Source organism: Hemitrygon akajei, unplaced genomic scaffold (genome assembly GCF_048418815.1).
Source record: "Hemitrygon akajei unplaced genomic scaffold, sHemAka1.3 Scf000041, whole genome shotgun sequence".
Classification (NCBI taxonomy): domain Eukaryota; kingdom Metazoa; phylum Chordata; class Chondrichthyes; order Myliobatiformes; family Dasyatidae; genus Hemitrygon; species Hemitrygon akajei.
In genome coordinates, this window is record NW_027331927.1 from 6028749 (window position 1) to 6055189 (window position 26441).

The 26441-nt window shown below is 43.6% G+C and overlaps 2 protein-coding genes across 2 annotated transcripts; both read left to right on the top strand.

Moving 5' to 3' along the window:
- The first annotated feature begins 857 nt into the window (after positions 1–857).
- On the top strand, positions 858–21306 carry LOC140720301 (NACHT, LRR and PYD domains-containing protein 12-like). The gene is made up of 6 exons (XM_073035168.1): positions 858–953; positions 3078–3359; positions 5172–5338; positions 10723–10894; positions 10995–11060; positions 20780–21306. Exons 1-6 carry the CDS (start codon positions 944–946, stop codon positions 21304–21306), a joined length of 1224 nt encoding a protein of 407 aa, XP_072891269.1. The 5' UTR covers positions 858–943.
- LOC140720300 (NACHT, LRR and PYD domains-containing protein 3-like) lies at positions 21304–25453 on the top strand. Its single transcript, XM_073035167.1, has 6 exons — positions 21304–22497; positions 23533–23619; positions 23773–23943; positions 24099–24269; positions 24425–24592; positions 24735–25453. Exons 1-6 carry the CDS (start codon positions 21575–21577, stop codon positions 24820–24822), a joined length of 1608 nt encoding a protein of 535 aa, XP_072891268.1. The 5' UTR covers positions 21304–21574; the 3' UTR covers positions 24823–25453.
- Positions 25454–26441: the final 988 nt, after the last annotated feature.

Sequence of the window (26441 nt, forward strand, 5' to 3'; positions counted from 1 at the left end):
ACTTTTCTACTAATTGCATTGTCAGAAACTGTGAACCAGACATTAAGCAGAGGTGAAAATTCGAAGATATTTTCCCATGGATGTTCTGTATTAGACTTCAGCAAAATCTTTGATAAGATCCCACATGGCAGCTTGGTCTGAAAGTTTAGGCCCTTCATGCGGACAACAGAAAGAGCAAGTTAGATGGATTTAACTTTAGCATAAAGTAGCAAGCAAAGTATAGTGATTGAAGTTTTCTCCTCGTGATGAAGGTGGGTAACAAGTGGTGTGCCGCCAGGGCTACAGGCTATGAACTTTTAAAATTCGTTATTTTGTAGCAATGATTTGAATGCGAGTGCAGAAGGCTTGACCAGTAAGTTCACGGATGACATAAAATTAGTAGACTGTGCTGACAGTGAAGATTGCCGTAACTTATAGGTGATCTAAGTTGGCAGGAGTGGTAAATAGATTGCAAAACCAACAACGGTTTCATGCAGAGGTTGGTGATTATGTGAAGGTAACTGCCAGGGGAAGTGTATGAGGCAGGCACAATTGTCTAATTACAGAAGCAGTTGGGATGTGTAGATGGAGTGAGGAAGCCAGGAGAGAAATGGACCCATCATAGGAAATTGGGTCCATCTTGGTGGGCACTGTGGTTGGCATTGTCTCATTGGGCAGAAGGGTTTGTATCAGTGCTCTGTTGATCTGTGACTGTATCAATAGGAAGCGTCAGATATCACTGGACAGACTTACAAAAGTTGATAGAAACGGGGACGGGTTGGCCCCTAATCCAACTGCTGCTCTGATACAGGGGATGGACCTGTTGTCATATTTTCAATCGTACTCTGACTCACTGTTTGCTTGTTGTGTAATTCACAGCATCACCAGCAGGTGGAGCCTCCCCGCACCGGAAACATAGTGTAAACAAGTCGACGACAATTAGCAATCTTCAGTCAGAATCAGAATGGCTACAGGTATGTTCACTGGGAACTTTATAATTAAACTTCCGTCCTGTTACTGCACAAGATTTCAGATGAAGAAACTTGCACAGATGTTAAGGTTTCATCCAAAAGGGCCATTGATCCTACTGGTATTGCGGCCTTGAGTAATTGATCAACGTAACAGGTGCAGCGCAGGGACCTGTCACCGGTAATGGTGAAATCACTCCGCTCGCCATGCAAAGCTTCTCTTGTGTGAAAAAACCAGGAGGTTCTGAATTAGGTGGTGGTGAGTGAAACAGGAATGCAACAGCAGGTTTGTAGGTTATGTAAAAGTCAAGAGTCAGGGTCTGTTTTGCCTCTAGAGAGGTACTGATGTGTGAGACATCTCCAACTTTCATTAATAAAACTCAGTGCCAGCTGATAGGAACTTTTCCGCAATTTCAGAAATTGTGTGATAACACAGCATTTCATGTTTTGGACAGGCAGCTATCAACACCCCCCCCCCCCCCCCCGGTTTTCTTGGCTGCTGCGGAAAGGAGATGAGGGGAGTTTACGAAATGTATTTTTTGTAGCCGAGCCGAGAACATTGCCAGCGTTGGGAATGGCAAAGGATCAGGAGACGACTTACTGTAGATATGTAGATATACTTGTGGTTTGTTTCGGAGTTTTAATACCCCAATGAATGTCTGCGCTGTGGACAAATGGTGAATTTGGTTTCTCAAAAAAAAAGTTTTTACGACGTTGAATGCTGAAATGCCACAGGAAAAATAAAACAGCTGGAGACAAACATAGAATCAAATAAGGAATCGGGTCAATATAATGTTATCGGTGTGTAGGAATAAAATGAATCCCACTGCATTTCAAGATGGGATCTAGAGCGGGTGACACACACACACACACACACACACACACACACACACACACACACACACACACACACACACACACACACACACACACACACACACACACACACACACACAATGATGGAAGAACTCAGCAGGTCAGGCAGCAACTATGGAGGGAAATGAATAATCTAAGTCTGAGCTGAGACTCTGAATCAGAAAAGGTGCTCATCCAATCCAATCTCTTGTCATTGAAATGTTCAATTTGCAATCTCTCGGGTGCTAATACATCCTTCCTCAGGTATTATTACAAGATCCGCACACGCTATTCCAACTGATCCAACCAATAGTTTATAACCTTGTCACAAGATCTCCCTGCGCCTATATTCTGCGCTGCAGCTAATAACAGCAAACATTCTGTCGACTCCACACATTGTATACCTGGAAACTTCGGGGTTCAAAGTTAATTGAATTTATTATCAGTGTACATATAGACACCACAAAAAATACTGAGGTTATTTTCTTGCGGGCAAGCCAGCCATCTGGATACAAAACTGGCTAGGAGGAAGGAATACGAAGGTTAATAATTGGTGGGCTATTCAGTTTGGAGGCTTATGACCTGTAGTGTGGATGGGCACAAGGTCTACTGTTTGCTCCTTATTTTAAAGATTAGGTAGGTAAAGTTGTTAATGTTGTTCGGAAGTTTGCAGGTGTCAGCAATATTGGTGGTAGAACGGACAGTGAAGGGGGTTATGTAAATTTACAAGGGGTCTGAGATGAACGTGAAAAGTGCACCAAAGAATAGGCTCATTTTGTAAAGTTAAAGAGAGCAGGAGATGCATAGCAAATAGTTGTTTTTCACCCAGTGGTGTGGACAGTTTGTTGCACAGTGAATGAAGTATGTGTGATCAAACGGATAGGACAGTCTGTAATCCAGTGACTCATCTGTGTGTGACACAGGCGATTGGACAGCGTGTGACCCAGGGATTTTTCTGCTTGTGGAAAATACACTCAGTAATATTTCCCGGTATCACCTGACGCTGTTCCCTTTAGATTCCCTGGTCATCAGCACCAAGTTAGTGATCAGTATTACTGTGTCTATCCTGTTCTTTTTCTGGGAGTGCATGTGTCCTGTCACCGGCTTATCAGAATCAGTAACTAGTAGGAAGTGCAGTTCACGTTCACCAGCTCAGTCCCAATCCAAATCTGGTCAGCCAGAGTTTTGGCTCAGTTGTGCCCACCCATTGTGAATCCTTGTTCTGCTCAGCTCCAAATCACTCCAGTATAACCTGCAATTCATCATTTATTTCAGGTGGGAAATGGTTCTGGACAGCAGTCAAGAGATTCTTCCCAGGCAATGCATCGATGGAAGATAATCAGGACACGGGAAGCAAGGTACCAAAGCAGCGTCGGATTGAGAGCGGTGTCCCAGGCGGATGCAGTCCGGCCGCAGAGAAAGCCGAACAAAATCAGCCCAGACACAGAGGTATCAGGGACACTGATCCGTACTCTGGAACCAGCACAAGTGGGGTCACTGTCTGTGATCTTGGAAGCTCATTAAAGACGGAATTGTCAAATCCCCAACAAGGAGCGGGTGAGTGAAATATGAGGGTGATGTGTTCGCAGAATGCGGCAGGGAGGAGAACATAAAAACATAAGAGCATAAGAAATAGGAGCAGGGTAAGGCCATCCAGCCCATCGAGCCTGCCCCGACATTCTATTAGATCATGGCTGATCTGTCTGTAAACTCAGTTCCATCAACCAGCGTTTTCCCATGAACACTTTATTCCCTTACTATGTAAAAATCTATCTAACTGTATCTTAAATATATTTAGTGAGGAAGCCTCAACTGCTTCCCTGGGCAGAGAATTCCACAGATTCACCACTCTTTGGGAAAAAAGTTTCTCCTCATCTCTTTCCTAAATCTTCTCCCCTGAATCTTAAGGCAATGTCCCCTAGTTCTAGTCTCACCGACAAATGGAAACAACTTTCCTACTTCTGTCTTATTTATCCCTTTCAAAATTTTGTATGTTCCTATAAGATCCCCTCTCATTCTTCTGAATTCCAGAATATAGTCCCAGGCAACTCAATCTCTCCTCATAGATTAACCCCTTCATTTCTGGAATCAACCTGGAGAACCTCCTCTGCACTGCCTCCAAAGCCAGTATATCCTTCCTCAAGTATGGAGAGCAGAACTGCACGCAGTACTCCAGGTGCGGCCTCACCGGTACCCTGTATAGTTGTAGCATGAGCTCCCTGCTCTTGAATTCAATCCCTCTAGCAATGAAGACCAACATTCTGTTTGCTTTCTCAATAACCTGTTGTACCTGCAAGCCAACTTTTTGCGATTCATGAACAAGCACTCCCAAGTCCTTTTGCACAACAGCATGCTGTAATCTTTCACCATTTAAATAATATCTGCTCTTCTATTATTCCTTCCAAAGTGGATGATATTGCATTCAGCATTGTTATATTCCATCTGCCAGACATTGACCTACTCTCTTAACCTATCTATATCCCTCTGCAGACTCTCCACATCCTCTGTACAATTTGCTTTTCCACTCAGTTTTGTGTCATCAGCAAATTTTGCTACGCTACACTCAGTCCACTCTTTCAAAACATCAATGTGAATGGTAAACATCTGCGGGCCCAGCACCAACCCATGCAGCACCGCACTCAACACAAACTGCTGACCGGAGAAACACCCATTTATACCAACTCTCTGCCTTCTATTTGTTAACCAATCCACTATCCATGCCAATACACTTCCTCCGACTCCATGCATCCATATTTTATTCTTAAGTCTCTTGTACGGCAACTTATCGAACGCCTTCTGGAAATCCAAGTATACGACATCCACCTGTTCCCCCGTCTTTTGCTACATCCTTTTTTCAAAAAGTGATGTGACATTTGCTGTCTTCCAATAGGGAGGGTAAATGTAAGGTCTTATTGGAGGGTAGGTCAGAGGGGAGGAGAAATGTGTGGGACTGGTACATGTGATGTAGTGGTGGACCTGTTACCCCACTACTGGAAATGTGTATTAGAAAATATGGAGCTGTACAAATGAAGAGTGCATTTCCGGTATGTGAATTAAGGGACACCTGGATGGATAGAGTATCTCTGGGAAGTGAATAGCATTGAAATCCCCACCATTTATTGCCCATCCTAAATTGAACCGAATGAGGGGGTGGCGTGGGGAGGTTGATTTCTCGCAAATGTGGTCCTTCTGGTAAAGTAACTCCCAGAGCGTTGCTGGGTTGGCTTTAAGGTTAGTGTTGGAGTTTGGGAGAAAATCTGTGTTTTTAGCTGAATGCAGGAGTTTCGAGACATGATGTGAGTGCTGTAAAAGCGGTGGAGAAGAGGCATATTTGGGTTGGTGCCCACTTCCTCCTTTTTATATTCGCAGACTCAGAGTCTACAATCTCTGACATCCCGGCAGAGGGGGCTGAATATCGACTATACCAACTGACAAAATTCTACAGGGACAGACTGAAACAAGCGATAGAAGAAGGTGTTGAAAGACTCAGTTGGATGTTGAGACAGGAGGGGCATCTCACTGCACAGGAACATGGGGTGAGTCTATTTAATGTATCGTCACTGGTATCAGAGGGAAAAGTGATCAAAATTAATCTCCAACATGTTCTAACATTTCTACGTGGCCAACGAGATCCCTGAATTGTCTGCAGAAGATCTGGCCTCAGCTGTAAAACCTGGTAAGTTGTGGAGCGTTGGGAACTACAGTTTCAGTGTCACATTTTCCTCTCGCACCGGTATTTATCAGTGGGGTTTAAGAACAGTGGCTGTATATCTGGACTGTTGGAAAGGCATTCAGACTACAATTCAATCCTCATCTCGTCAGGGCTGTCAGTCAAATTCAGTTGACCCACTGGCTTCACTGCAGTCAGTGAGGGAAGGAGGGAGGGAAAGCTGCCAATCACTCCTGCTCTGCTGTCCATCTGAGTTCCCAAACAAATGGGTGGCTGACCATTCAAAGTGTCATAGAGAAGTACTGCGCCAGCTATATCATGCCGAACCATTTAAACTGCCTACTCCCATCAACCTCCAAACAGACCACAGCCCTCCATACCACTACCATCCATATCCATATCGAAACTTCCCTTAAACGTCGAGATCCACCTGGCTTGCTCCACTTTCATTGACCGCTTGTTCCACACTTTCACGACCATCTGAGTGAAAAAGTACCTCCTCATGTTCCCCTTGAACATTTTGTTTTAAGCCATGACCTCTAGTCGTAGTCTAACCGAACGTTAGTGGTAAAAGCCTGCTTGTGTTTATCATATCTGTAAACATCTATCAAATCTCCCCTCAGTCCTCTACACTCCAAAGTATTATGAGCGAATTCATTTAGTATTTCCTTATAATTCATGCCCTCCAGTCCCAGTAATATCTTGGTCAACTTTCCCTATGCACCTTCAATCTTATTTGCATCTTTCCTGCAGATAGGTGACCTAAACTGCACACAGTCCTCCAAATTAGGCCTCACCGGCATCTTATACAACTTCAATATGGCATCCCAACTCTGTAATCAATATTTTGATTTATGAAGGCCAGAGACCAAAAGATGATTTACGAACTATCTACCTGTGCCGCCTCTTTCAATGATTTATGTACCTCTATTTCCAGATCCCTTTCTTCTACCACATTCTTCAGTGCCTTGGCCATTCAGTGTGCAAGACTTACCCTGGCTGGTCCTTACAAAGTGCAACACCACAATTGTCTGCATTAAATTCCGTCTGCCATTACTCAGCCCATGTTTCCGGCTGGTCCAGATGCCACTGAAAGCTCTAGTGTTCCTCGGTGTCCACTATAGTACCAGTCTTTGTGTCCTCCGCAAAATCTGCAGAACCAGTTAACTGCGTTATTACACAGATCATTGATATTGTCTGCAAACAATAACAGACCCAGTACCAATCACTGCGGCACTCCACTCGTCACAGGTCTCCGGTCAGAGAGGCAAATATCTGCTACCACTCTCTGGCTTCCCCCATGAAGCCAAAATCTTATCCATTTTATTAACACATCTTGAATGCTGAGTAACTGAACTTCCTTGACCGACCTCCTATGTGGGACCTTGTCATGTGCATTGCTAAAGTTCATGTAGACAACATCCATGTCTTGCCTTCAGCAACTTTCTGGGTAACTTGCTTGAAAAAATCTATGTGTTTTTTTTTCTAAGCACCCTACACTTCGTGATTTTTTATAAATGACCTGGAATAGGAAGTGGAGGGATGGGTTAGTAGGTTTGCTGATGACACAAAGGTTGGGAGTTTTGTGAATAGTGTGTAGGGCTGTCAGAGGTTACACAGGACATTGATAGGATGCAAAACTGGGCTGAAAAGTGGCAGATGGAGTTCAACCCAGATAAGTGTGAGCTGGTTCATTTTGGTAGGTCAATAATGATGGCAAAATATAGCTTTAAGGGTAAGACTCCTGGCAGTGTGGAGGATCAGAGAGATCTTGGGGTCCGAGTCCATAGGTCTCCCAAAGCTGCTAAGCAGGTTGACTCTGTGCCTCTGTGAAGGCATACAGTGCATTGACCTTCAAATTGATTTTAAGAGCTGAGAGTTAATCCTGCAGCTATATAGGACCCTGGTCAGACCCCACTTGGAGTACTGTGCTCAATTCTGTTCGCCTCACTATGCGAGGTATGTGGAATCCATAGAAAGGGTGCAGAGAAGGTTTACAAGGACGCTGCCTGGATTGGGGAGCATGTCTTAAGAGAATAGGTTGAGTGAACTCGGCCGTTTCTCTTTGAGTGATTGAGAATGAGAGGTGACCTGATTGGGATGTACAAGATAATGAGAAGCTTTGATCATGTGAGTAGTCAAAGGCTTTTCCCCAGGGCTGAAATGGCTAGCACGAGAGGGCATAGTTTTAAGGTGCTTGGAAGTAGGTACAGAGATGTCAGGGGTAAGTTTTTTTTTTACACAGAGAGTGGTGCGTGTGTGGGATGGGCTGCCAGCGGCTTTGGGGGAGGCGGAAGCGATAGGGTCCCTTAAGAAACTCCTGGATGACTACATGGAGCTTAGAAAAATAGAGTGTTATAGGTAAAGCCTAGGTAGTTCTAAGGTGGGGACATGTTCGGCACAGCTTTGTGGGCCGAAGGGCCTGTATTGTGCTGTATGTTTACTATGTTTCTATTCGTTAGACATGACCTGCCACACATGAAGCCATGCTGACTATTCCCAATCACTCCACGTCTATCTAAGTACCAATATATTCCATCCCTTGGAATACCTTCCAGTAACTTTCCCACGACTGGTGTCAGGCTCATCAACCTATAATTCCCTGGGTTATTTTTAGATACTTTCTGAAACAGCAGAACAACTTTTTTTTTTAGGTTATGAGGACACTCAGTCCTCGTTTATTGTCATTTAGAAATGCATGCACATATTAAGAAATGATACAATGTTCCTCCAGAGTGATACCACAAAAAAACAGACAAAACAAAGACTCACACTGACAAAACCACATAATTATAACATATAGCTACAGCAATGCAAAGCAATACCATAATTTGATAAAAGCAGACCATGGGCACCGTTAAAAAAAAGTCTCAAGTCCCGATCGACTCCAATAGTCCCGATATCAGGCAGCAGAAAGGGAGAAACTCTCCCTGCTATAAACCTCCAGGCACCAACAACTGATGCATTGGAAGCACCCGACCCCAGCAGACTCTGAGTCTGTCCGAAAACATCGAGCCTCCGACCAGCCCCTCTGATACAGCCTCCCAAGTGCCATCCTCTGCCGAGGGCCTTCGACCTCGTCCCGGCCGCCGAAACAAGCAAAGCCGAGGTCTCAGAGGCCTTCTCCTCCGGAGATTCCGGACCGCGCAGTAGCAGCAGCAGTGAAGCGGGCATTTCAGAAGTTTCTCCAGATGTTCCTCCACGCTCTCACGTCTGTCTCCATCAAATCAGAATTGTGCACGGTAACCTACTTAACAAATAACAGATATCGTTCACCGGAGAGACCACGCACGCTGCGTCACGCCACCATCTTCTCCTCCCTCCAACTTTGATTATCCTGTAATCCTTTGCTTCTTCTGCTATCGCTAAGGATGATTTTATTATCTCTGCCCGGGCCGTGGCAATGTGCACACTTGCCTCCCGCAAGCAACACCTAGTCAGGCCTTCGGGATTTATCCACCCTGATTCACCTCAAAATAGCAGACACCTTATCTATAATGTGTATAGATCTTATGAAGTTGATGCAGTTTGGCCTCACTTCAAAATACTTTGTCCATCTCCTGAGTATATATAAGTGCAAAGAATACATTTAAAATCTCCCCCATCTCCTTTGGTTCCATGCATGAATTACCATTTTGATATTCCAGAGGACCAATTTTGACCCCTGCAATCCTTTTGCTCTTAACATGTATGAGGAATCCCTTGATATTTGGAATCACCTTGTCTGCTCAAGGAACCTAGTGCCTTATTTTGGCCCTCCTGATATCCTGATTAAGTGCAATCTTGTATTTTTTCATGCTGACACAACTGTATTTCTATGTTGTATTGACTGTTGTACATACTACTTATTATGACAACAAACACCAGAAAATCTGCAGATGCTGGAAATTCAAGCAACACACACAAAATGCTGGTGGAACGCAGCAGGCCAGGCAGCATCTACAGGGAGAAGTACAGTCAACGTTCGGGTCCAGACCCTTCGGCAGGACTAAGAGTCTTGACCCGAAAAATCGACAGCGCTTCTCCCTATAGATGCTGCCTGTCCTGCTGCGTTCCACCAGCATTTGGTGTGTGTTGCTACTTATTATCAATTACTTCAAGCTACACATTGCACATTTAGATGGATACGTAACGCAAAGATTTTTACTCCTCTAGTATATTAAGAATGTAAGTGGTAAAGTCAATTCATTCGATTCATGTCATGGATGCCACACAAAACATGACTGTAAGGGCAGGACAGGGGCTGCATGTCTCTCGTTTAAGTGAATCCTTTCATTACTTTGAAGATGTGAGTTAGGAGTGCGATGGTGCCGCCGGCATTTGCCTCGGCATGTTACCCCTGCAACAACTGAAGCTGAACATCACACGGGGTAGGTGGTTCTGGCATCAAGTTAATGAATATTATGTATCCTTTTGCTCCGTCAGGAACTGTCTGCAGTTTGTGCAGAAGTTCAGCAGCACTGATTGCATCTCCCAAACCTGCAAATCCATCAAACCACGGCTAGGCAGTGGAAATGTTGCTCACTGCCACCTGGCGCATCCACTTCAAGTCTCAGCTCACCCTGACTTTGGGAAATCTCACCGTTCCTTCATCAGCACCGGGAATTCATCCTGGAGATCCCCGCTCATGGCTGCGTGATTTATCTTCATCAGCAGTTATAAACTGTTACTCCTCAACGGACAAATAGGGATGAAGAGTCAACAGTGGGTTTGTAATGGCAGTTATTTAACATGCATTTTCAGATATGATTCCCACCCTTATCTGTTCCAGGCCATGCTGAATGCCTGTTAATCTGAATGTGGCTGTTCTGATTACCTGCATTTCAGCTTCTGAGAATTCAATTTTCTCCCAATGTGTCTGAGATTCGGTCCCAAAATCCATTTTTTTTTTGCCCCCTCAGTCCCCCCTCTCTTTTGCTTTTGTTGTTACATGCTGGTTTACTCTGCGTTGTTTCCGCATAATTGTGTTAATGCAGACCCTATCAGGAACGTCCCTGGAAATTTTTTCTTTGGATGAAAAATAACATTCATAGAAGTCTTTGCTGCACTAATCCTCAAACCTATGGCTAAATATGTGGTGTAGGTTTTATTTCAGCAGTTGTTGTGCCAGAAGAAACATCTAACATGTCAGACATAAATTCTTAAATTTATTCAATTCTTATTAAAGCAACAGGAGCTTACAGGATCATGTAAAAACTCTTTCTGACTTTCTATCTGCTCCACAATAAATTCATTGTTTTCCTTTTGTAGAAAGTTACTGAGCTGACAGAGAAGGGAAAACGGGCAGAGAGTTCCAGACTCTTCCTCAGTTTGGTGATGGGCAAAGGCTCCCGGGCCCGGAGGGCGATGTGGGAATCCTTTGTGGCATGGAAGACTGAGTTACCAAAGTTGGACAGAATACTGAGGGAAATACAGGAACGAGGTATGTTAAAACCACGCACTGAACACAAAGGCACATTGAAATAAACAGTTTAAATTATTTTAGTTCTGTTTTCAAGGACGTTTTTCTTTGAATTAAACAGACCCTGATCCAGAGGAATACATTAACATCGCCCGAGGGTCATCTGAATTACCCACTCAACTGATAGGTGAGTGATGACATTCCCAGTCATGGGTCACTTCTTTATACATTATCTGTCTTTCTTAATCATTCAAAATAATGCAAGGGCAAGTGAAGCGATCATTCCTCAGGCCATCATTGCTGTGAGTGGGTCAGAGTGTGATGTAGTTTTGGCTCGTCAGGCTTGGGCTATGGGAAGTATCTGGTAAGATTCCATTTTTGTTCTTAATTCTTCATTCCTTATCTGATAGGGCATAGGAGTGGAGTGTGGAGTGAGAGTACCTCCAGGGGCAGTCTTTTGTACTCTGCTGAGATATGCGAGTTCTTGGAGACCTCCAGTCTCCTGGACAACCACAACAGCAGCAGGTGCACCCAGCTACAGCACTGGAGTAGCAGCTCGAGGACCTTTTGCTCATACGGGAGAATGAGGAGGTGATAGATAGGAGCTGCAGGGAGGGGGCAAGAGACAGGGAGCTGGGTGACTGTCAGGAGAAGGAAAAGAAATGCACAACCAGTGCAGAGTATACTTGTGGCCGTTTCCCTCTATAATAAGTATACCACTTTAGATACTGTTGAAGAGAATGTCTAACCAGGGGAGAGCTGCAGTCACAGGGTTTCTGGGACTGAGTCTGGTGTTGTGACTTAGAAGAGATAAGAGATGAATTGGACGTCAGTGGTGATAGGAAATTTCATAGTCGGAGGATAAGCGACGAGGTTCTGTGGGCACGATAGAGATACACAGATGGTATGTTGCTTCCCAGGTGTCAGTGTCATGGATGTCCCAGAATGGATCCATGGCATTCTAAAGCAGCCAGAGGTCTTGAAACAAATTGGCACAAATGACACAAGTAGGAAATGTGATTAGGTCCTGAAGAGAGATTTTATGGAGTTACGTAGAAAATTGAAAATCGGGACATCTAGGTTAGTTATCTCAGAGTAAGAGTACAATGAATTGAAAGGTAAATTTCAAAGGAACTCACGCAAGGGGCAGGGGATTGTCTTGCTGCTTGATCCTAATCCAACTCACATACTTCCACTTCTTCATTGGGCAGAAGATACATAAACCTGAAAGTATCAAGGACAACTTTAATTCTGCATTTCTAAGACTATTAAAAGGTCACATTCTATGTTAAGATGAGCTCTTATTTACAACACATATAACAATATCAAAGTAAAAAGTAAGTTTATTATCACCACTTATATGTCACCATATGCGACCCAGAGATTCATTTTGTTCCTGGCCTACTCAATAAGTACAATAACCATAATAGGGCCAGTGAAGGACTGTATCGAACAGGTTGGACAACCAGTCTGCAAGTTACAAAAGACTGCAAATACAGAAGAAATACATAATAATAAATATATAAGCAGATTCATAGGATGTGGGAACAATCCTATGGGGCAAGTTTAGTTTCCGCTCTGTTTGAAGAATTATTTGTTGAGGGATAATAACTGTTCCTGAACCTCTTGGCATGAGTCCTGAAGAGGTTCAGTGTTTTAAATGTAATGTAAAGCAAAGTCTCAGTTCTTTTCTCCATAAATGTGATATGATGCTTTGTTGAAGAAGAGCTGAGAGGTTCTTGCAACGTCAGCACCACTAATCCTTCAGCAGCACTTGTAAAAAAACTGACCATCTGATCAATTGATTCATGCATCTGTTATTTAAATTACACTTCTTGCAGAGTGTTGGATTCCATCGGATTGTATTGTCCGTGTTGTTGATGGGTTTTCTTTCCCTGATTTGCAATTGATGCAAATTGATTCAGGAGCAGCTTCTTCTTCTAAGTTAGCCTTCTGAGCAGTCCATGAACATGACCTTGCTAATCCTGCTTTGCGGTATATAGTTCTTTCATTTCTTATTGTCAATTATACTAGTTTTTATGTCCTGCGCTCTACTGTGCCAAAAAGCAACACATTTCATAACGTTTCTTAGATATAATAAGGCGTATTCTGCGAGTTGTAAGCCACTGACATAAAACAACAGAGCAAATTACCTATTCTGGAGTTTTATTCACATGATTTATGAAGGAAGACTGATTTTATACTTGTTGGAGTTTAGACATTTAAGATTAGATTTCAGTGAAACATAAGATCCTCAGACATTTTATTAGGGTGCATCTGAGGGGAGTGGGGAGGAGGTCCCCTCCTGTGGGGTTATCCAGAAGAAACATCTGCTCTTTAATATTAAAAAAGTCCATATTTGAAAGAGGTAAGATAATAATAATTACTTTTGAATAATAAGATAAAATGGATCTTTTGCCTAAAGGAGAAATCACAAATAACCCATCAAAATAGCCTCCTATTGTTTTACAAACTAAATATGATATTGTAACATCATGCATCTCACTAATAATCACCGCTCATTTAGGTAACCACAGTATACTTGCGAAGAGCAGAAAGTGTGCAGTAAGGGTATGAAAAGCTGTAAGGAACAACTGAGAATAGCCAATTCAAGCCAACAGGAAAAGCAAAAAGTCATTCACTTTGTTACATTGACTATCAAAAACATTCGATTCTGTCCCACACTCGTTGTTAATAGAAGTTCATAATGTACACAAATACACCCAACACTTGCGAAATTCGCACAATATATGATGAAGCATTGGCGTGCTCTAATCGCTCTGTCTATTCTCAATCAAAAAAGAACAACCACCAATAAATAAAAGGAGATATTTCTCAGTGTGACTCTTTAAATCCACGGTGGTTTTGCCTGGTTTTAAATTTTCTCACTAATTTACTGAATTGTATAAAGATAGGGTAACAAATTAGCAAAATGAAACATACAGACAAACAAATTATACCTTGGCATACCTTCTATACATGGATACATGGATGAATTAAAATTATACTCTCCATCCATAAAAGGTAAAACAATTAATTCAAATAGTAGAGCTATTTTGAAAAGATAGAAACATCACCTTTGGTCTTGATAAGTGCAGAACATACAACAGATTTTGTAGTACCATTAAGAAGGCCACTCATGCAAGCAGCCCTGATGGAAATAAATCAAATATTCTCATGTTAGATTTCCAGAGCTGGAATCCACAACTAAACACTTAAATAATGCAGCAAGCAACATCATGTTAAGGCAGTTAAAATCTCTATTGCTACACTATTGCTACTCAAAGCTGATAAATATCGGATGGTGGTCTCCAGACGCTAGAGCGTTTCCCCTTTACGGAAAGCAGAAAGCAGAAACTGGGCTGGATTCTTACTTGCATATGCTATTTTGCTGACAGATATACAGTTTCTGGAAAATATAATCGAAGTTTGCAGAGGATGATTGTTGTGTTCTTCTGCTTTCGGGAGACCTGGATATCCCCGTCACTCTAGATGCAGTTTTACAGATCGCTGACATCACATTTACTATCAAGATGGGACTGATGAATATTTCAAAGGCAGAGGAGTAGGAGCATGCTTCATTATCCACTGCTGGTGGTGTACAAACATGGCAGTTCTATTCCAGTCCTGCTCTCTGAACCTGGAAGATCTTGGGAACAACTATACTCCACTTTATCTCTCATGGGAGTTTTCAGCCATCATCTTGGTGGCGGGGTATAGCCCACCACAGGCCCGAGTCCAACAGTCTCTATTGAGCGGGGCGACAGGCATCAATAAACAGCACACCCTGATGTTTTCCCCGTCATCTTGGGGAATTTTAACCGAGCTAGCGTGAAACAGTCTCTAAATAGTTATTAACAACATATCACTTGTGGAACCAGAGGAGTAACACATAGGACCACTGTGATGCAACAATCATCTCACTGTGCCATCCTACACCTGTAATTTGGAAAGTCTGATCTATGGATAGATATTGAAGACCACAGCAACAGTAGAGGGTACCAATAAGGTTTAGATACAGGAGACACAGGAGCACTTACAAAACAACTTTGAGTTCATAGACTGGACTGTTCAACATTTTTATTCAAATCTGAATGAATACTCCCCAGTTATTACTGACTCTAAAAACCTGTGTGGATGTGTCTATGCCTACCAGAATATATTATACATAGCTGAATCAAAATCCGTACATGAACCAAGAGATTTGTAAATGTCTGGGGAAGGACAATATCGGTGCATTAAAGTCTGGTGATCCAGGACTGCGCAAGAAGGCCAGGTATGACATATGGAGGATTATCTCAAGAGCAAAATAACCATTCTGATTGAGGTTGGAGGCGTAATTGGATGCACGTCAACTCTGGCAGTGCTTGCAGGCCATTACTTCCAACAAAGCGCAAACACAATGAATTGCGGAGATATTTCGCTCCCAGTGGGGATTAACACCTTTTATGCACGCATTGAAAGGGGGAATACAACTACTGCAATGAGAGTCTGTGCAGCATCCACTGACCCTGGGATCTCTGACTCGGAAGCCGATTTCGGAAGGTCTTTCAATACGTTAAGTGCTTGCAAGGGAGCAGCCCCGATGCCGTAGCTGGTAGGGCTCTGAAATTCTGTGTCAACTAACTGTCGTGTGTATTCAATGGTATTTTCAACTTCTCATTGCTCCGATTGTAAGTTCCCACCTGCTTTAATAGGGAGAAGTCATACCAATTCCCATGAAGAACAGGGTGAGATGCCTTAATGACTATTGTCCAGCAGCACTCAGTTCCACAATGAAGGACTTTGAGAGGTTGACTATGGCTTGAATCAACCCCTGCCTCAGCTAGGACATAGACCCAATGTAATTTGCATATCACCACTATTTGTCTACAGCGGATGCGATTTCATTGGCTCTTTCCGCGGCCATGGATCACCTGGAGGATAATAATACTTACGTCAGACTTAACACAATCGTTTGAACAGGTATGATCAAAAAGCTCCAGAACCTGGGCTGCCGAACCTATCACTGCAAATGAATCGTTAAGTTCCTCACCAGAAGACCACTGTCTGTGCGGAATGGAAATAATATCTCCACTTGGCTGATAATCAAGACTGGCGCAACTTAATGATGAGTGCTTATCCCACTGTTCTTTTCTCTCTGCATCCATAATTGTGTGGCTAGGGACAGCTCTAGTGCTATCTCTAACGTTGCTGAAGACACAACTATTATTGTCAGAGTTTCAGATGGTGATGGAAGTGCGTAGAGGAGCGAAACACTTCAGCTTGTTGAGTGGTGTTGTAGCAAAAATCTTGAGCACAATGTCAGTAGGACAAGGGAATTGATATTGGACTTCACAAAGATTAAGATGAGGGGGCACACACCTGTCCTCAAAAAGGTGTCAAGATCTCTGAGCATCCTACCTGATCCCAACATTGTCTACCTTCAGATCGTTCATCTTCCAAAGAACCTTCTCTCTAGTAATGGTAACTTCAGACACTCATGACCCGTCAATACCTGGAACTTCCACCATACTGCTGATGTCTTCCACATGAAGATTGATGCAAAATACTTTTTCAGATCGTTCACCATTTGCTTGTCCCACATTAGTACATCTTCAGCCTCATTTTCCAGCGGTCCAATATCCATTCTTTCTTCTCTTTTATGCATCTGAAGAAACTTCTGGAATCAACTTTTTATATAATTGTCTAGCTTACTGTCATATTCCATCTTTAACTTCATGATTTTTAGTTGATATTTATTGATATTTAAAAGCTTCCTCTAATTTCCCACTGTTTTTTGTTCTGTTATGCTCACTCTCTTTGGGATTGACTTCCTTTGTTAGCCACGGTTGTGTCTTCTTGTTTTTGGAACACTTCTTCCTCCATGGGACGGATATATCATGTGCCTTCTGAATTGCTTCCAGAAATTCCAGCCATTGCTGCTCTGCCGTCATTCCTGCCAGTGTTATTTTCCAATCAATTCTGCACACCTCCTATCTCATGCCTCTATAATTTCCTTTACTCCACTGTAATATTGATATATCTGACCTTAACTTCTCCTTCTCAAATTTCAGGGTGAATGCCATCATATTATAGTCACTTACCCCGATAGGGTTTTTTACCTAATGCTCTCTAATCAATTCCAGTCTATTGCACAATATGCAATCCAAAATAGCTGATCCACTAGTGGTCTCAACCACAGGCATTCAAGAGATCCCCCCTCTTGGAATCCCACAACATCCTGACTACCAATCCTACCTGCAAATTGAAATCCCCCATGACAATTGTAACATTGTCCTTTTGGCATGCATTTTCTATCTCCCGTTGTAACTTGTCGATCACATCCTTTTACTGTTTGGGGGTCTGTATATAACTACCATCAGGGTCTTCTTACATCTTCAAAGCCTGATGCTCCAAAGAGGCACATCCATCAGTTATGAACCGCATCACTCATGCCATGCCCAATTCTTATTGCTACAGTTGGGGAGGAGGTACTGGAGCTTGAGGACATTCACACAAGGAACCACTTTTTCCCCTGTGCCATCAGCAGAATACAATGCAACCGATGGATGAATATGAAATATATAAGTATTGTCGATATCAACAAACAATGAAAATACCTCATTCTGCAATAAAGGGAAATGTTTAATTGGAATTTACTTCAATGCTTAAGAAAATCTGCGATGCAATCGTCAAAATGCAGCAAAGTGATAAACGCTTTCGGTATACCTATATTAATATTCTTTTGGCGCAATATGTTGGCCTGTTACCGATCTGGAAAACTTACAAAGAAAAAAAGAGGGACTGAATGAAAAGTTTTAGGAACACATTATGTGCACTCGAACGCACTGATGTTAAGCAATAGCCTATAACTTTCCTTTGGACTTGGAGGAAATTTGATGCGGCAGGGCTGAGGCCGAGAGCCAGGAGAATCCCGAAGTCCGATTGACTTGTGCACCAGGCCGAGTTGGAAATGTTGGGTACAGTTCCCCGGAGTATTGAAGTGACAGAACCAGATTTTTTGGAAGGCACTGGGGGCCGGGTTGAAATTGAAAAGTCGGGTACAGGACGATACCGGAGTCTACGCCCCCAGACCGTATCGAAGTGAGTGAAGTGGTGCTTGGATGATGATTTAAGCTCTTGGCCAGACTGATAAATGTTAAGAGTATCAGGGTCTGAGGCGAAAGAGAGGGGCGGTTCAACACTGAGGAGTCCAGTAGAACAGAGGGATCTAGGAATACAGATACAAAATTCCCTAAAAGTGGTGTCACAGCTAGACAAGAGTAGTAAAGAGAGCTTTTGGTACATTGCCCTTTATAAATCAAAGTATTGAGTATAAGAGTTGGAATGTAATGGTGAGGTTGTATAAGACATTGGTGAGACCGAAATTGGAGTATTGTGTGCAGTGTTGATCATCTAATTACAGGAAGGATATTAATAAGGTTGAAAAAGTGCAGAGAAGGTTTACCAGGATGTTGCCGGGACTTGAGAAACTGAGCTACAGAGAATAGTTGACTAGTTTAGGAATTTATTCCCTGGAGCGTAGGAGAATGAGGGTAAATTTGATAGAGGTGTATAAAATTATGATGGGTATAGATGAGTGAATGCAAGCAGGCTTTTTCCACTGAGGCCAGGGGAGGGAAAATAAACAGAGGACATGGGTTAAGGGTGAAGGAGGAAAAGTTTAAAGGGAACATTGGGGAAGGTGCTTCTTCACGCAGAGAGTGGTGGGAGTGTGGAATGAGCTGCCAGATGAAGTGGTAAATGCGGGCTCACTTTTAACATTTAAGAAAAACTTGGACAGATACATGGATAAGACGTATATGGAGGAATATAGTCCAGGTTCAGGTCAGTGGGGCTAGGCAGAAAAATGGTTTGGCACAGCCAAGAATGGCCAAAAGGCCTGTTTGGTGCTGTAATGTTCTATGGTTCTATGGTTCTAAAAAGATAACGAATGGAAGAGCATGTCCTTCCATGGAAGATATCGCCACGATTTGAGCAGACTAGATTTTGACAAGAACGGCTGGCTCTTAATTGAAGGTTTCATCCCAGAAACAGAAGGATTTCTTATGGCAACATGGGAACAGTTGGTTAGCACGAAAACATCTAAAATACAAAAACAAAAGACCAACAAATTGAAGATGATAAATTCAGACAAAGACAAGAGATACAATCCAACACATTACAAATTCCTGCAGCATTGATTAATTACAGTGGAAAGCATCATTCATCAAAATATTGCTTCACAGTGCACATTCTTAAAAGACACAGTACCTTACTATAAATACAAACCTGATTCAGTTTTAGAATCAAAGTCCTGCAAATTACACTATGGCTGATCCATCATTACAGAGAGGACAATGTATCCAGGATAAAAAGGCAAGAAGAACTTACTTACAGAATAGACATAACCATTCCAAACACACGTGACATACAGAAATCAATTGCTGAAAAACACCAGAAATCTGCTGAATTAGCAAAATAAACTGAAAGACTGTGCAGCACGCTGTCCCAATAGTAATATCTGCAACTGGTATCATCCCAAAGTTACTACATAATAACATTAAACAATTAGTTCTACAAAGAAATATTTAAGTAAATCCACAGAAAGCAACAATGTTAAACACCACTAGAGTAGTCCGGAATTTCCTATCAATTGAGAGATGAGTGTGTTTGGCTTGCCTGCGCCTCAGGAAAAACCAGTTTGAGCTTAGAAAAAATAAATCATAACCTATTAATAAAGCAATCCTTACCCTGACGATGTAGTTCATAGTGCATTACCATGGGATAAAGTGCAAACTAGGAAATAAAAGACAAAATGAAGGTTCAATATAAAGGCTTTGCATTGGTGTTTAAAGGTGACAGCTTCAGTCTGCATCCTTTACACATTAGTAGCAAATATCCGAGTTTATGCAGTTTATATATATATATATATATATGTGTGTGTGTTTGTCTGTACTTCATACATTTGCACAGTACAGTAGTTTTAGATGAGGATCTCTGCAGTTTAGGAGCGTAGTTCAATTAAAATCTGACCTGCCAATGACCCTTTGGCCTTGTACCTTATTGTCTGCCTGCTCTGCATTTTCTCAGCAACTGAAACACTGTTTCCCTGAGCTATTCTGTTCTCTTTTTCCTTGTACGGCCTCATTGCACCGATATGATGAAATGATGTATTTGCATCTCATGCAGAAAGGTTGTCTATTGTACCTCGGTGCATGTGCCAATAATATGGCAATTTACCGATTTATTGTTGTCAACAATACAGCGCCTCACAGAGTGATCGTCACCAGTTGCCAACACTTCACTAAGCTCTCTGACAAATACGACGTCCATCACTGAGACGCTTCTGGTCTCTCCCATTCATCTCCACTTTTCCACCCCTCCTCCATCACTGAAATTGAAAACTACCAGCCTTCTTTCTTCTCATTACGTTGGGTTATCATTACGAAACATCACTGTGACTCTCTCCACAGAGGCTGCCCGACCGGAGTATTTCCCGCATATTCTGCTCCTGTTTTGATGCAAGAGCAGTGGACACTTACCAAAATGCACAGTGTCCTGCTCTCCATATTTCCACAGCAGATGAACATTAACATCGTCTGATAATGATGCAAACAATGCGTTCAATAGTGTGAAATGTTGTTGTGTTGGATGTGCAGTCAGGATTGCAATAGGATATCAGGGGAATGTTCGCCTTCACATGTAACTAGTATCACAATATCAGTATTGTATCTTTTCTAAGACATACATCGCTGTTAGTTCCGATGTCTGTTAACAGCATTTTACTTTATGTCCTAATATCCATGGATGCATTGAATTAATTCATGTAATCTCAAACGCTGAATCTTGAAATGCAGTTATAATATTCTTTGTCAGTTGAGCTACTGAACTTTTTGACTCTGTTCTCTGTTCCCATGAAAGACGTTCAACAGATACACAAGGAGACTCTGCGGGCACAGACTGAAACACTGAGAGTGAACACGATCCTGATGAGGGAGAAGGTGAAGGTTTTCCAGCTGGTTGATCGATACGCTGAGCTCACGGTCATTTCTACTGTTCAACATCGGAGTCTGGTGGAACATGAGCTACTGGCAAGAGGCAGAGTCCACGAGGAGTGGAGACAGAAGCATCTCAGTGGAGAGCTGGAAAAAATCGGCATAGATCACTTGTTCCAGAGCACCTTTTCCCAGACTAATTCCAAATCAGGGAGTTCTGCAGCATTGGTTGGAATCCCTGGGATTGGGAAAACAACAATGGTGCAAAAGATTGTTTATGACTGGGCCGCAGGGAAAATATATCAGCAATTCCAGTTTGTCTTCAGTTTCAGATTCCGGGATTTAAACACCATTAATTGTCGAATAAACTTGAGGGAACTGATTCTGGATCAGTATCCTTACTTTGGGAACATCCTGAGAGAGGTCTGGAAGAACCCAGAGGGATTTGGATGAATTTAAGCACACAATTCATTTTGCTGACAATCAAAGAGACACAGAATGCGACCACCAGTGCTCAGATCCCGAGTGGTGGTGTGAAGTGTCTGACATTGTGTACAGTTTAATCCAGGGTAAGCTGCTCCCAGGGTGTTCAGTGCTGGTGACCAGCCGAACCACTGCATTACCCTTACTGGAAAAGGCAGAGATTAGTGTCTGGGCTGAAATCCTGGGATTGGTTGATGAAAAACGGAAGGAATATTTCATCAGACATTTTGAAGATCAGATGGTGGCAGCAGCTGTTTGCAAATATGTGAAGGAGAACGAGATCCTGTACACCATGAGCTACAACCCCTCCTACTGCTGGATCCTCGCTCTGGCACTGGGTCCCTTCTTCACACAAAGAGTCAGGGATCCGCAGCGATTTCCCAAGACCATCACCCAACTGTACTCCTACTATATTTACAACATCCTGAAAAACCACGGCCGTGAGATTGAGAACCCCCGTGATGTGTTACTCAGGGTTGGTCAGATGGCCTTCAGAGGAGTGTCCGAGAAGAAGATTGTATTTACAGACGGAGATTTGATCAAGCACAATCTGCAGCCTTCCCAGTTCCTGTCCGGGTTCCTGATGGAGCTATTGGAAGGAGGGGATGCTCCCCCGTGTGTGGTGTACACATTCCCACACCTCACTATCCAAGAGTTTGTAGCTGCAGTTGCACAATTCCTGAATCCACATCCTGGGGATATCCTGAAATTCCTCACTGAAGCCCAGAACACAACAGATGGGCGATTTGAGGTATTTCTTCGTTTTATTGCTGGTCTCTCCTCCCCAATGACAGCTCGGGGCCTGGAGGAGTTTCTGGGTCCATTTCCTCATGAAACAACCTGCCAGGTGATTGACTGGGTGAAGGAGGAGGTTAAACGCCAGAGTGGAAACACGAGGAGTGAAGCTGGTAAAAAGAGCCTCATGAACACATTGCACTACCTGTTTGAGTCTCAGAATCGCTGGCTGGCTCAGGCCGCACTGGGATCTGTGAAAACACTTTCATTCAGTGGATTGACACTGACCCCGATTGACTGCGCGGTCCTGTCTCATGTCATCGGACTCTGTGATACAATAAAACACCTCGACCTGGAGAACTGTCACATTCAGTGTGAAGGAATCCAGCGGCTGGGACCCGGGCTGCACAAGTGCCAGGAGTTGAGGTAACTTGATTTGTCTCTCCAAACTATGAAACTGTTCCATTGTGCAGTTTCAATGTAAAACAATTTGGCTAAAACTGTAGGATATCAGGTAATAAAAGACTGTGTTAAATTACCAGGGTATAGGTCAGTAATTCCCAAGGACGGGAGGGTTCTGTGGTTCCTTGTGAAGGGATGTTGGAGGCTTCATCAGATCAGTGGACAACGGCCATTGGTTTAATGGTAGTAAATCACAGGAATGGCCGTGTTTCTCACTGCCTGTGACACGTCCATTGACAATGTTCCTTCTCACTGTTACTGACACCCAGACCGACACTGACTGCAGCAGTGGGTCAGAGATTCACTCCCCCTTCCCGGTGAGGGACAAGAGACCGTCAGCAGACTGTCCCAGTGAGAAGGAAAGAAATACCATTGTGAGATTGTCCTCCCCTGCCCTTCCCCATGTGTGCCTATCACCATCACTCACTACTAGATACTCAGACTCCATGGGTTCATCTCCCGTTCCAAATTTGGGTCTCAGTTCAGACCCACCCCTCCCGTGCAATATTTTACTGGATCAACCTATCATGTTGGACTCTTCCCCATTCTCTTTCCTCCTGTTGGATCTCTCTTCCCCATTACCCTTACTCCTGCATGTTCTGTCTTCCTATCCCTTTTCCTCAGGTGGTGCCTCTTCCACATCTCCTATCGGAATTATAATTTGTGAATTTATAATTCACAAATCCTCCTCACTGTGGGTATATCTCCCACATTTCTGCCCTGAACCTACCAATGCTCTCAAGTCAGTAACACTTCTTTTCACCGTCTGGGAGTGACACAGAATGTGTGGAGTTTACAGGGTCACACCGACAGACTAAATTACTGACATTCGCTGGATACCCTGGAGCTGGTCAGTGAGGGACATTGACAGTGATGGGAACTCCAATCAGTGATTTACTGAAGATTTTAATGTTTCCTGAAATATCCGAGTGAGAGAGGTTTTCTCAGACTCATGGTTTTTGAATCACTTTTTTTATCTATTTGTCTGTTTGGCTTTAGACTTGGGGCAAATAAACCTGGAGATTCTGGAGTGAAACTGGTGTCTGCGGCTCTGAGGAACCCGGAGTGTAAAATACAGCAACTGTGGTAAGTACCAGACTGTGGGAGATTGTGTTTACAATCACTGGGTGTCTGACACTGAACATTAATGTGATCAGTAATTGTGTTACTGATAAACACTGGGGATTTGTACCATCTCCTGTCTCTGTGTCCTTCACCCTCACTCTCTCTCATCTCCAGGCTGAACCATGTTGGTCTCACAGATTCTGGTGCCGTGGATCTCATCTCGACTCTCAGAACAAACCGATTACTGATGGAGCTGAACCTGAGTGAAAATGAACTGCGTGATTCAGGAGTGAAACTGGTGTCTGCGGCTCTGAGGAACCTGGAGTGTAAAATACAGACACTGGAGTAAGTACCAGATTGTTGGAGATTTTATTTACAGTCACTGGGTGTCTGACACTGAACATTAATGTGATCAATAATTGTGTTACTGATAAGCACTAGGGTTTTGTACCATCTCCTGTGTCTCTGTGTTATTCACTGTTTGCCTCTCTCATCTCCAGGTTGAGGGATGTCGGTCTCACAGATTCTGGTGCCGAGGATCTCGCCTCCGCTCTCAGTGCAAACCCATCACTGACGGAGCTGGACCTGAGTGATAATAAACTGGGAGATTCAGGAGTGAAACTGGTGTCTGTGGCTCTGGGGAACCCGGAGTGTAAAATACAGAAACTGGAGTAAGTACCAGACTGTGGGAGATTGTGTTTACAGTCACCAGGTGTCTGACCCTGAACATTAATGGGATCAGTAATTGTGTTACTGATAAACACTGGGGATTTTTACCAACCCTGTCTCTCTGTCTTTCATTCCCACTCTCTCTCGTTATCTGCAGGCTGAGGAAGGTTGGCCTCACAGATTCTGGAGCCGAGCATCTCGTCTCCGCACTCAGTACAAACCCATCACTGATGGAGCTGAACCTGGGAATTAACTCCCTCACAGACCGATCTGCTCCCGCTCTCTGTCGCCTCATATTGACCCTCCCAAATCTGGAGTGGATCCGGTTGGTGTTTGTGTTAACGTTCAATGTGATAAAATTTCAGGGATATTGGTCTGTGAGCATGTTGAAACATTATCCCCGTCCCCTGTTACTGACACTGATATGTAAACTGTTTATTTCATCTCTGTTCTTCAATGTGTTTCAGACTGGTGGGGAATCGGTTCAGTGAGACCGGGGAGAAGGAACTAAGATCGGTGCAGGATCACAGACCTGGACTGATAGTGATCCTTTGAACATCTGAATGCGTGAACATCCCCACACTTATGGTGACATTTTCACCGATTCCCCAAGCTCCTCTTTAATGCCCGCACTCCAGGTTTGATTCCTAATGATTCTAACGGAACGGGCTCTAGTCTCGCGCTTTGTGACTTTTGAAGCTGTCCTGCAGTGACGTATTTCCTCCTCTTGTCCAATGCCGCTGATTCTGACGCATGACCAAGTTCGAGATCTCACACAAGTTAGGCTTTGCGGAATTGCACAGTCAGGAAGAGCCTAGTGGCCGGGTTCATTCTAGGACACGAGTATCCCGGGGTGGGATTATCCGGGGAGAGAATCCTTTTGTTTACTTTGCTGAGGACAGTACTTTCGGCTGTCTGGCCGATACATGATGTTAAATTGACAAATACTTCGGCAGTGACCCTGGATCTACAGGGATCTCTGAAGTGTGATTTTATAATCATCGGTTCCCCGATGCAGAGTGACGGTTAGAGACGGGACTGATGATTCAACCTGTCATTCCGTGTCGCCGGTCAGTTAATTGTGTGTGACTGTGAGTGAGTCGGGAGCAGCTTATTTTTTCCCGCACGTTACAAGCTCACACATTGTACATTTGTCATGATGAAATCAATAAACAGCTGTAACTTCCTGTCTTGTCGGACTTTAGAGGAGAAACAGTGATCTGGGGTTACTGCTGCCCCCCGCCCCCGGTGAACTGAAATAATGGGTCTGAGCTCCTCACACTGGTACAGCAGTGTCTCAGCTGAGGGATGTCAGTCTGGTGACGTCTGGTCTTCAGGACCTCTTCACTCCTCATCCCCCAGTCAGTCTGACACACCACTTCCTCATACCCCAGAATCACGCACTCCCCTGACCCCCGCCTTCCTGCGTGCTCTCCTTGCCCCCGCAGACAAATACGACAAAAGATATTGGAAGCTCATACACTGTATGATATCTGACCTGCATCGACAAAGGTCGCGAACAAGACAGGGATGGGGAATCGAACAGAAGCAATCAACACAGAGTGAAGCTCCCTCTACACCGCCCATCTCATACTCCCGGTGTCTGACACTGACTTAAGCTCCCCACGAAGGATCCCATTACACACTCCCAGGTCACACACATAGTGAAGCTCCCTCCACGCCGTCCCAATACACACTCTCCGTGTCAGGCCCAGAGTGAAGTTCCCTCTGCATCTCCCCATCACGCACTCCCATTGTCAGACACTGACTGAAGCTTCTCCTGCATATTCCCATGACACACTCTGAGGATCAGTCACAGTTTTAATCTTCCTCCTCCCCATCTATTCACACAATCCCGGTGTCAGAAATAGAGTGTACCTCTGTCCACATCATCCCATCATACATTTCCGGGTCAGACGCATAGTGGTTCATAAAACACAGTCCAATCACACATTCCCAGAGTAAAACACAGAGTGGACCTCTCACAATGGCATACCATCACACACTTCCGGGGTTAGGCAAAGGATTAAGCTACCCCCAACCCTTCAGAACGCACACTCCCAGTGTCAGACATAGTGATAAGCTCCCAAAACACTGTCCCAACAAATAGTCCTGGAGTCAAGCACTGAGTGAAGATCCCTCCGCATTGTCCCATCATACACTCTGGGTCTCAG

Bases quoted from the DNA above. Each gene is read 5' to 3' on its own strand.
- LOC140720300 (XM_073035167.1), top strand. From the start codon at position 21,575: ATGGTGGCAGCAGCTGTTTGCAAATATGTGAAGGAGAACGAGATCCTG. The intron at 24,270-24,424 runs GTAAGTACCAGA...CGTTATCTGCAG, and splicing joins TGTAAAATACAGAAACTGGA to GCTGAGGAAGGTTGGCCTCA. The intron at 24,593-24,734 runs GTTGGTGTTTGT...AATGTGTTTCAG, and splicing joins CCAAATCTGGAGTGGATCCG to ACTGGTGGGGAATCGGTTCA.
- LOC140720301 (XM_073035168.1), top strand. The intron at 5,339-10,722 runs GTGAGTCTATTT...TTCCTTTTGTAG, and splicing joins TCACTGCACAGGAACATGGG to AAAGTTACTGAGCTGACAGA. The intron at 11,061-20,779 runs GTGAGTGATGAC...TTCCCATGAAAG, and splicing joins ATTACCCACTCAACTGATAG to ACGTTCAACAGATACACAAG.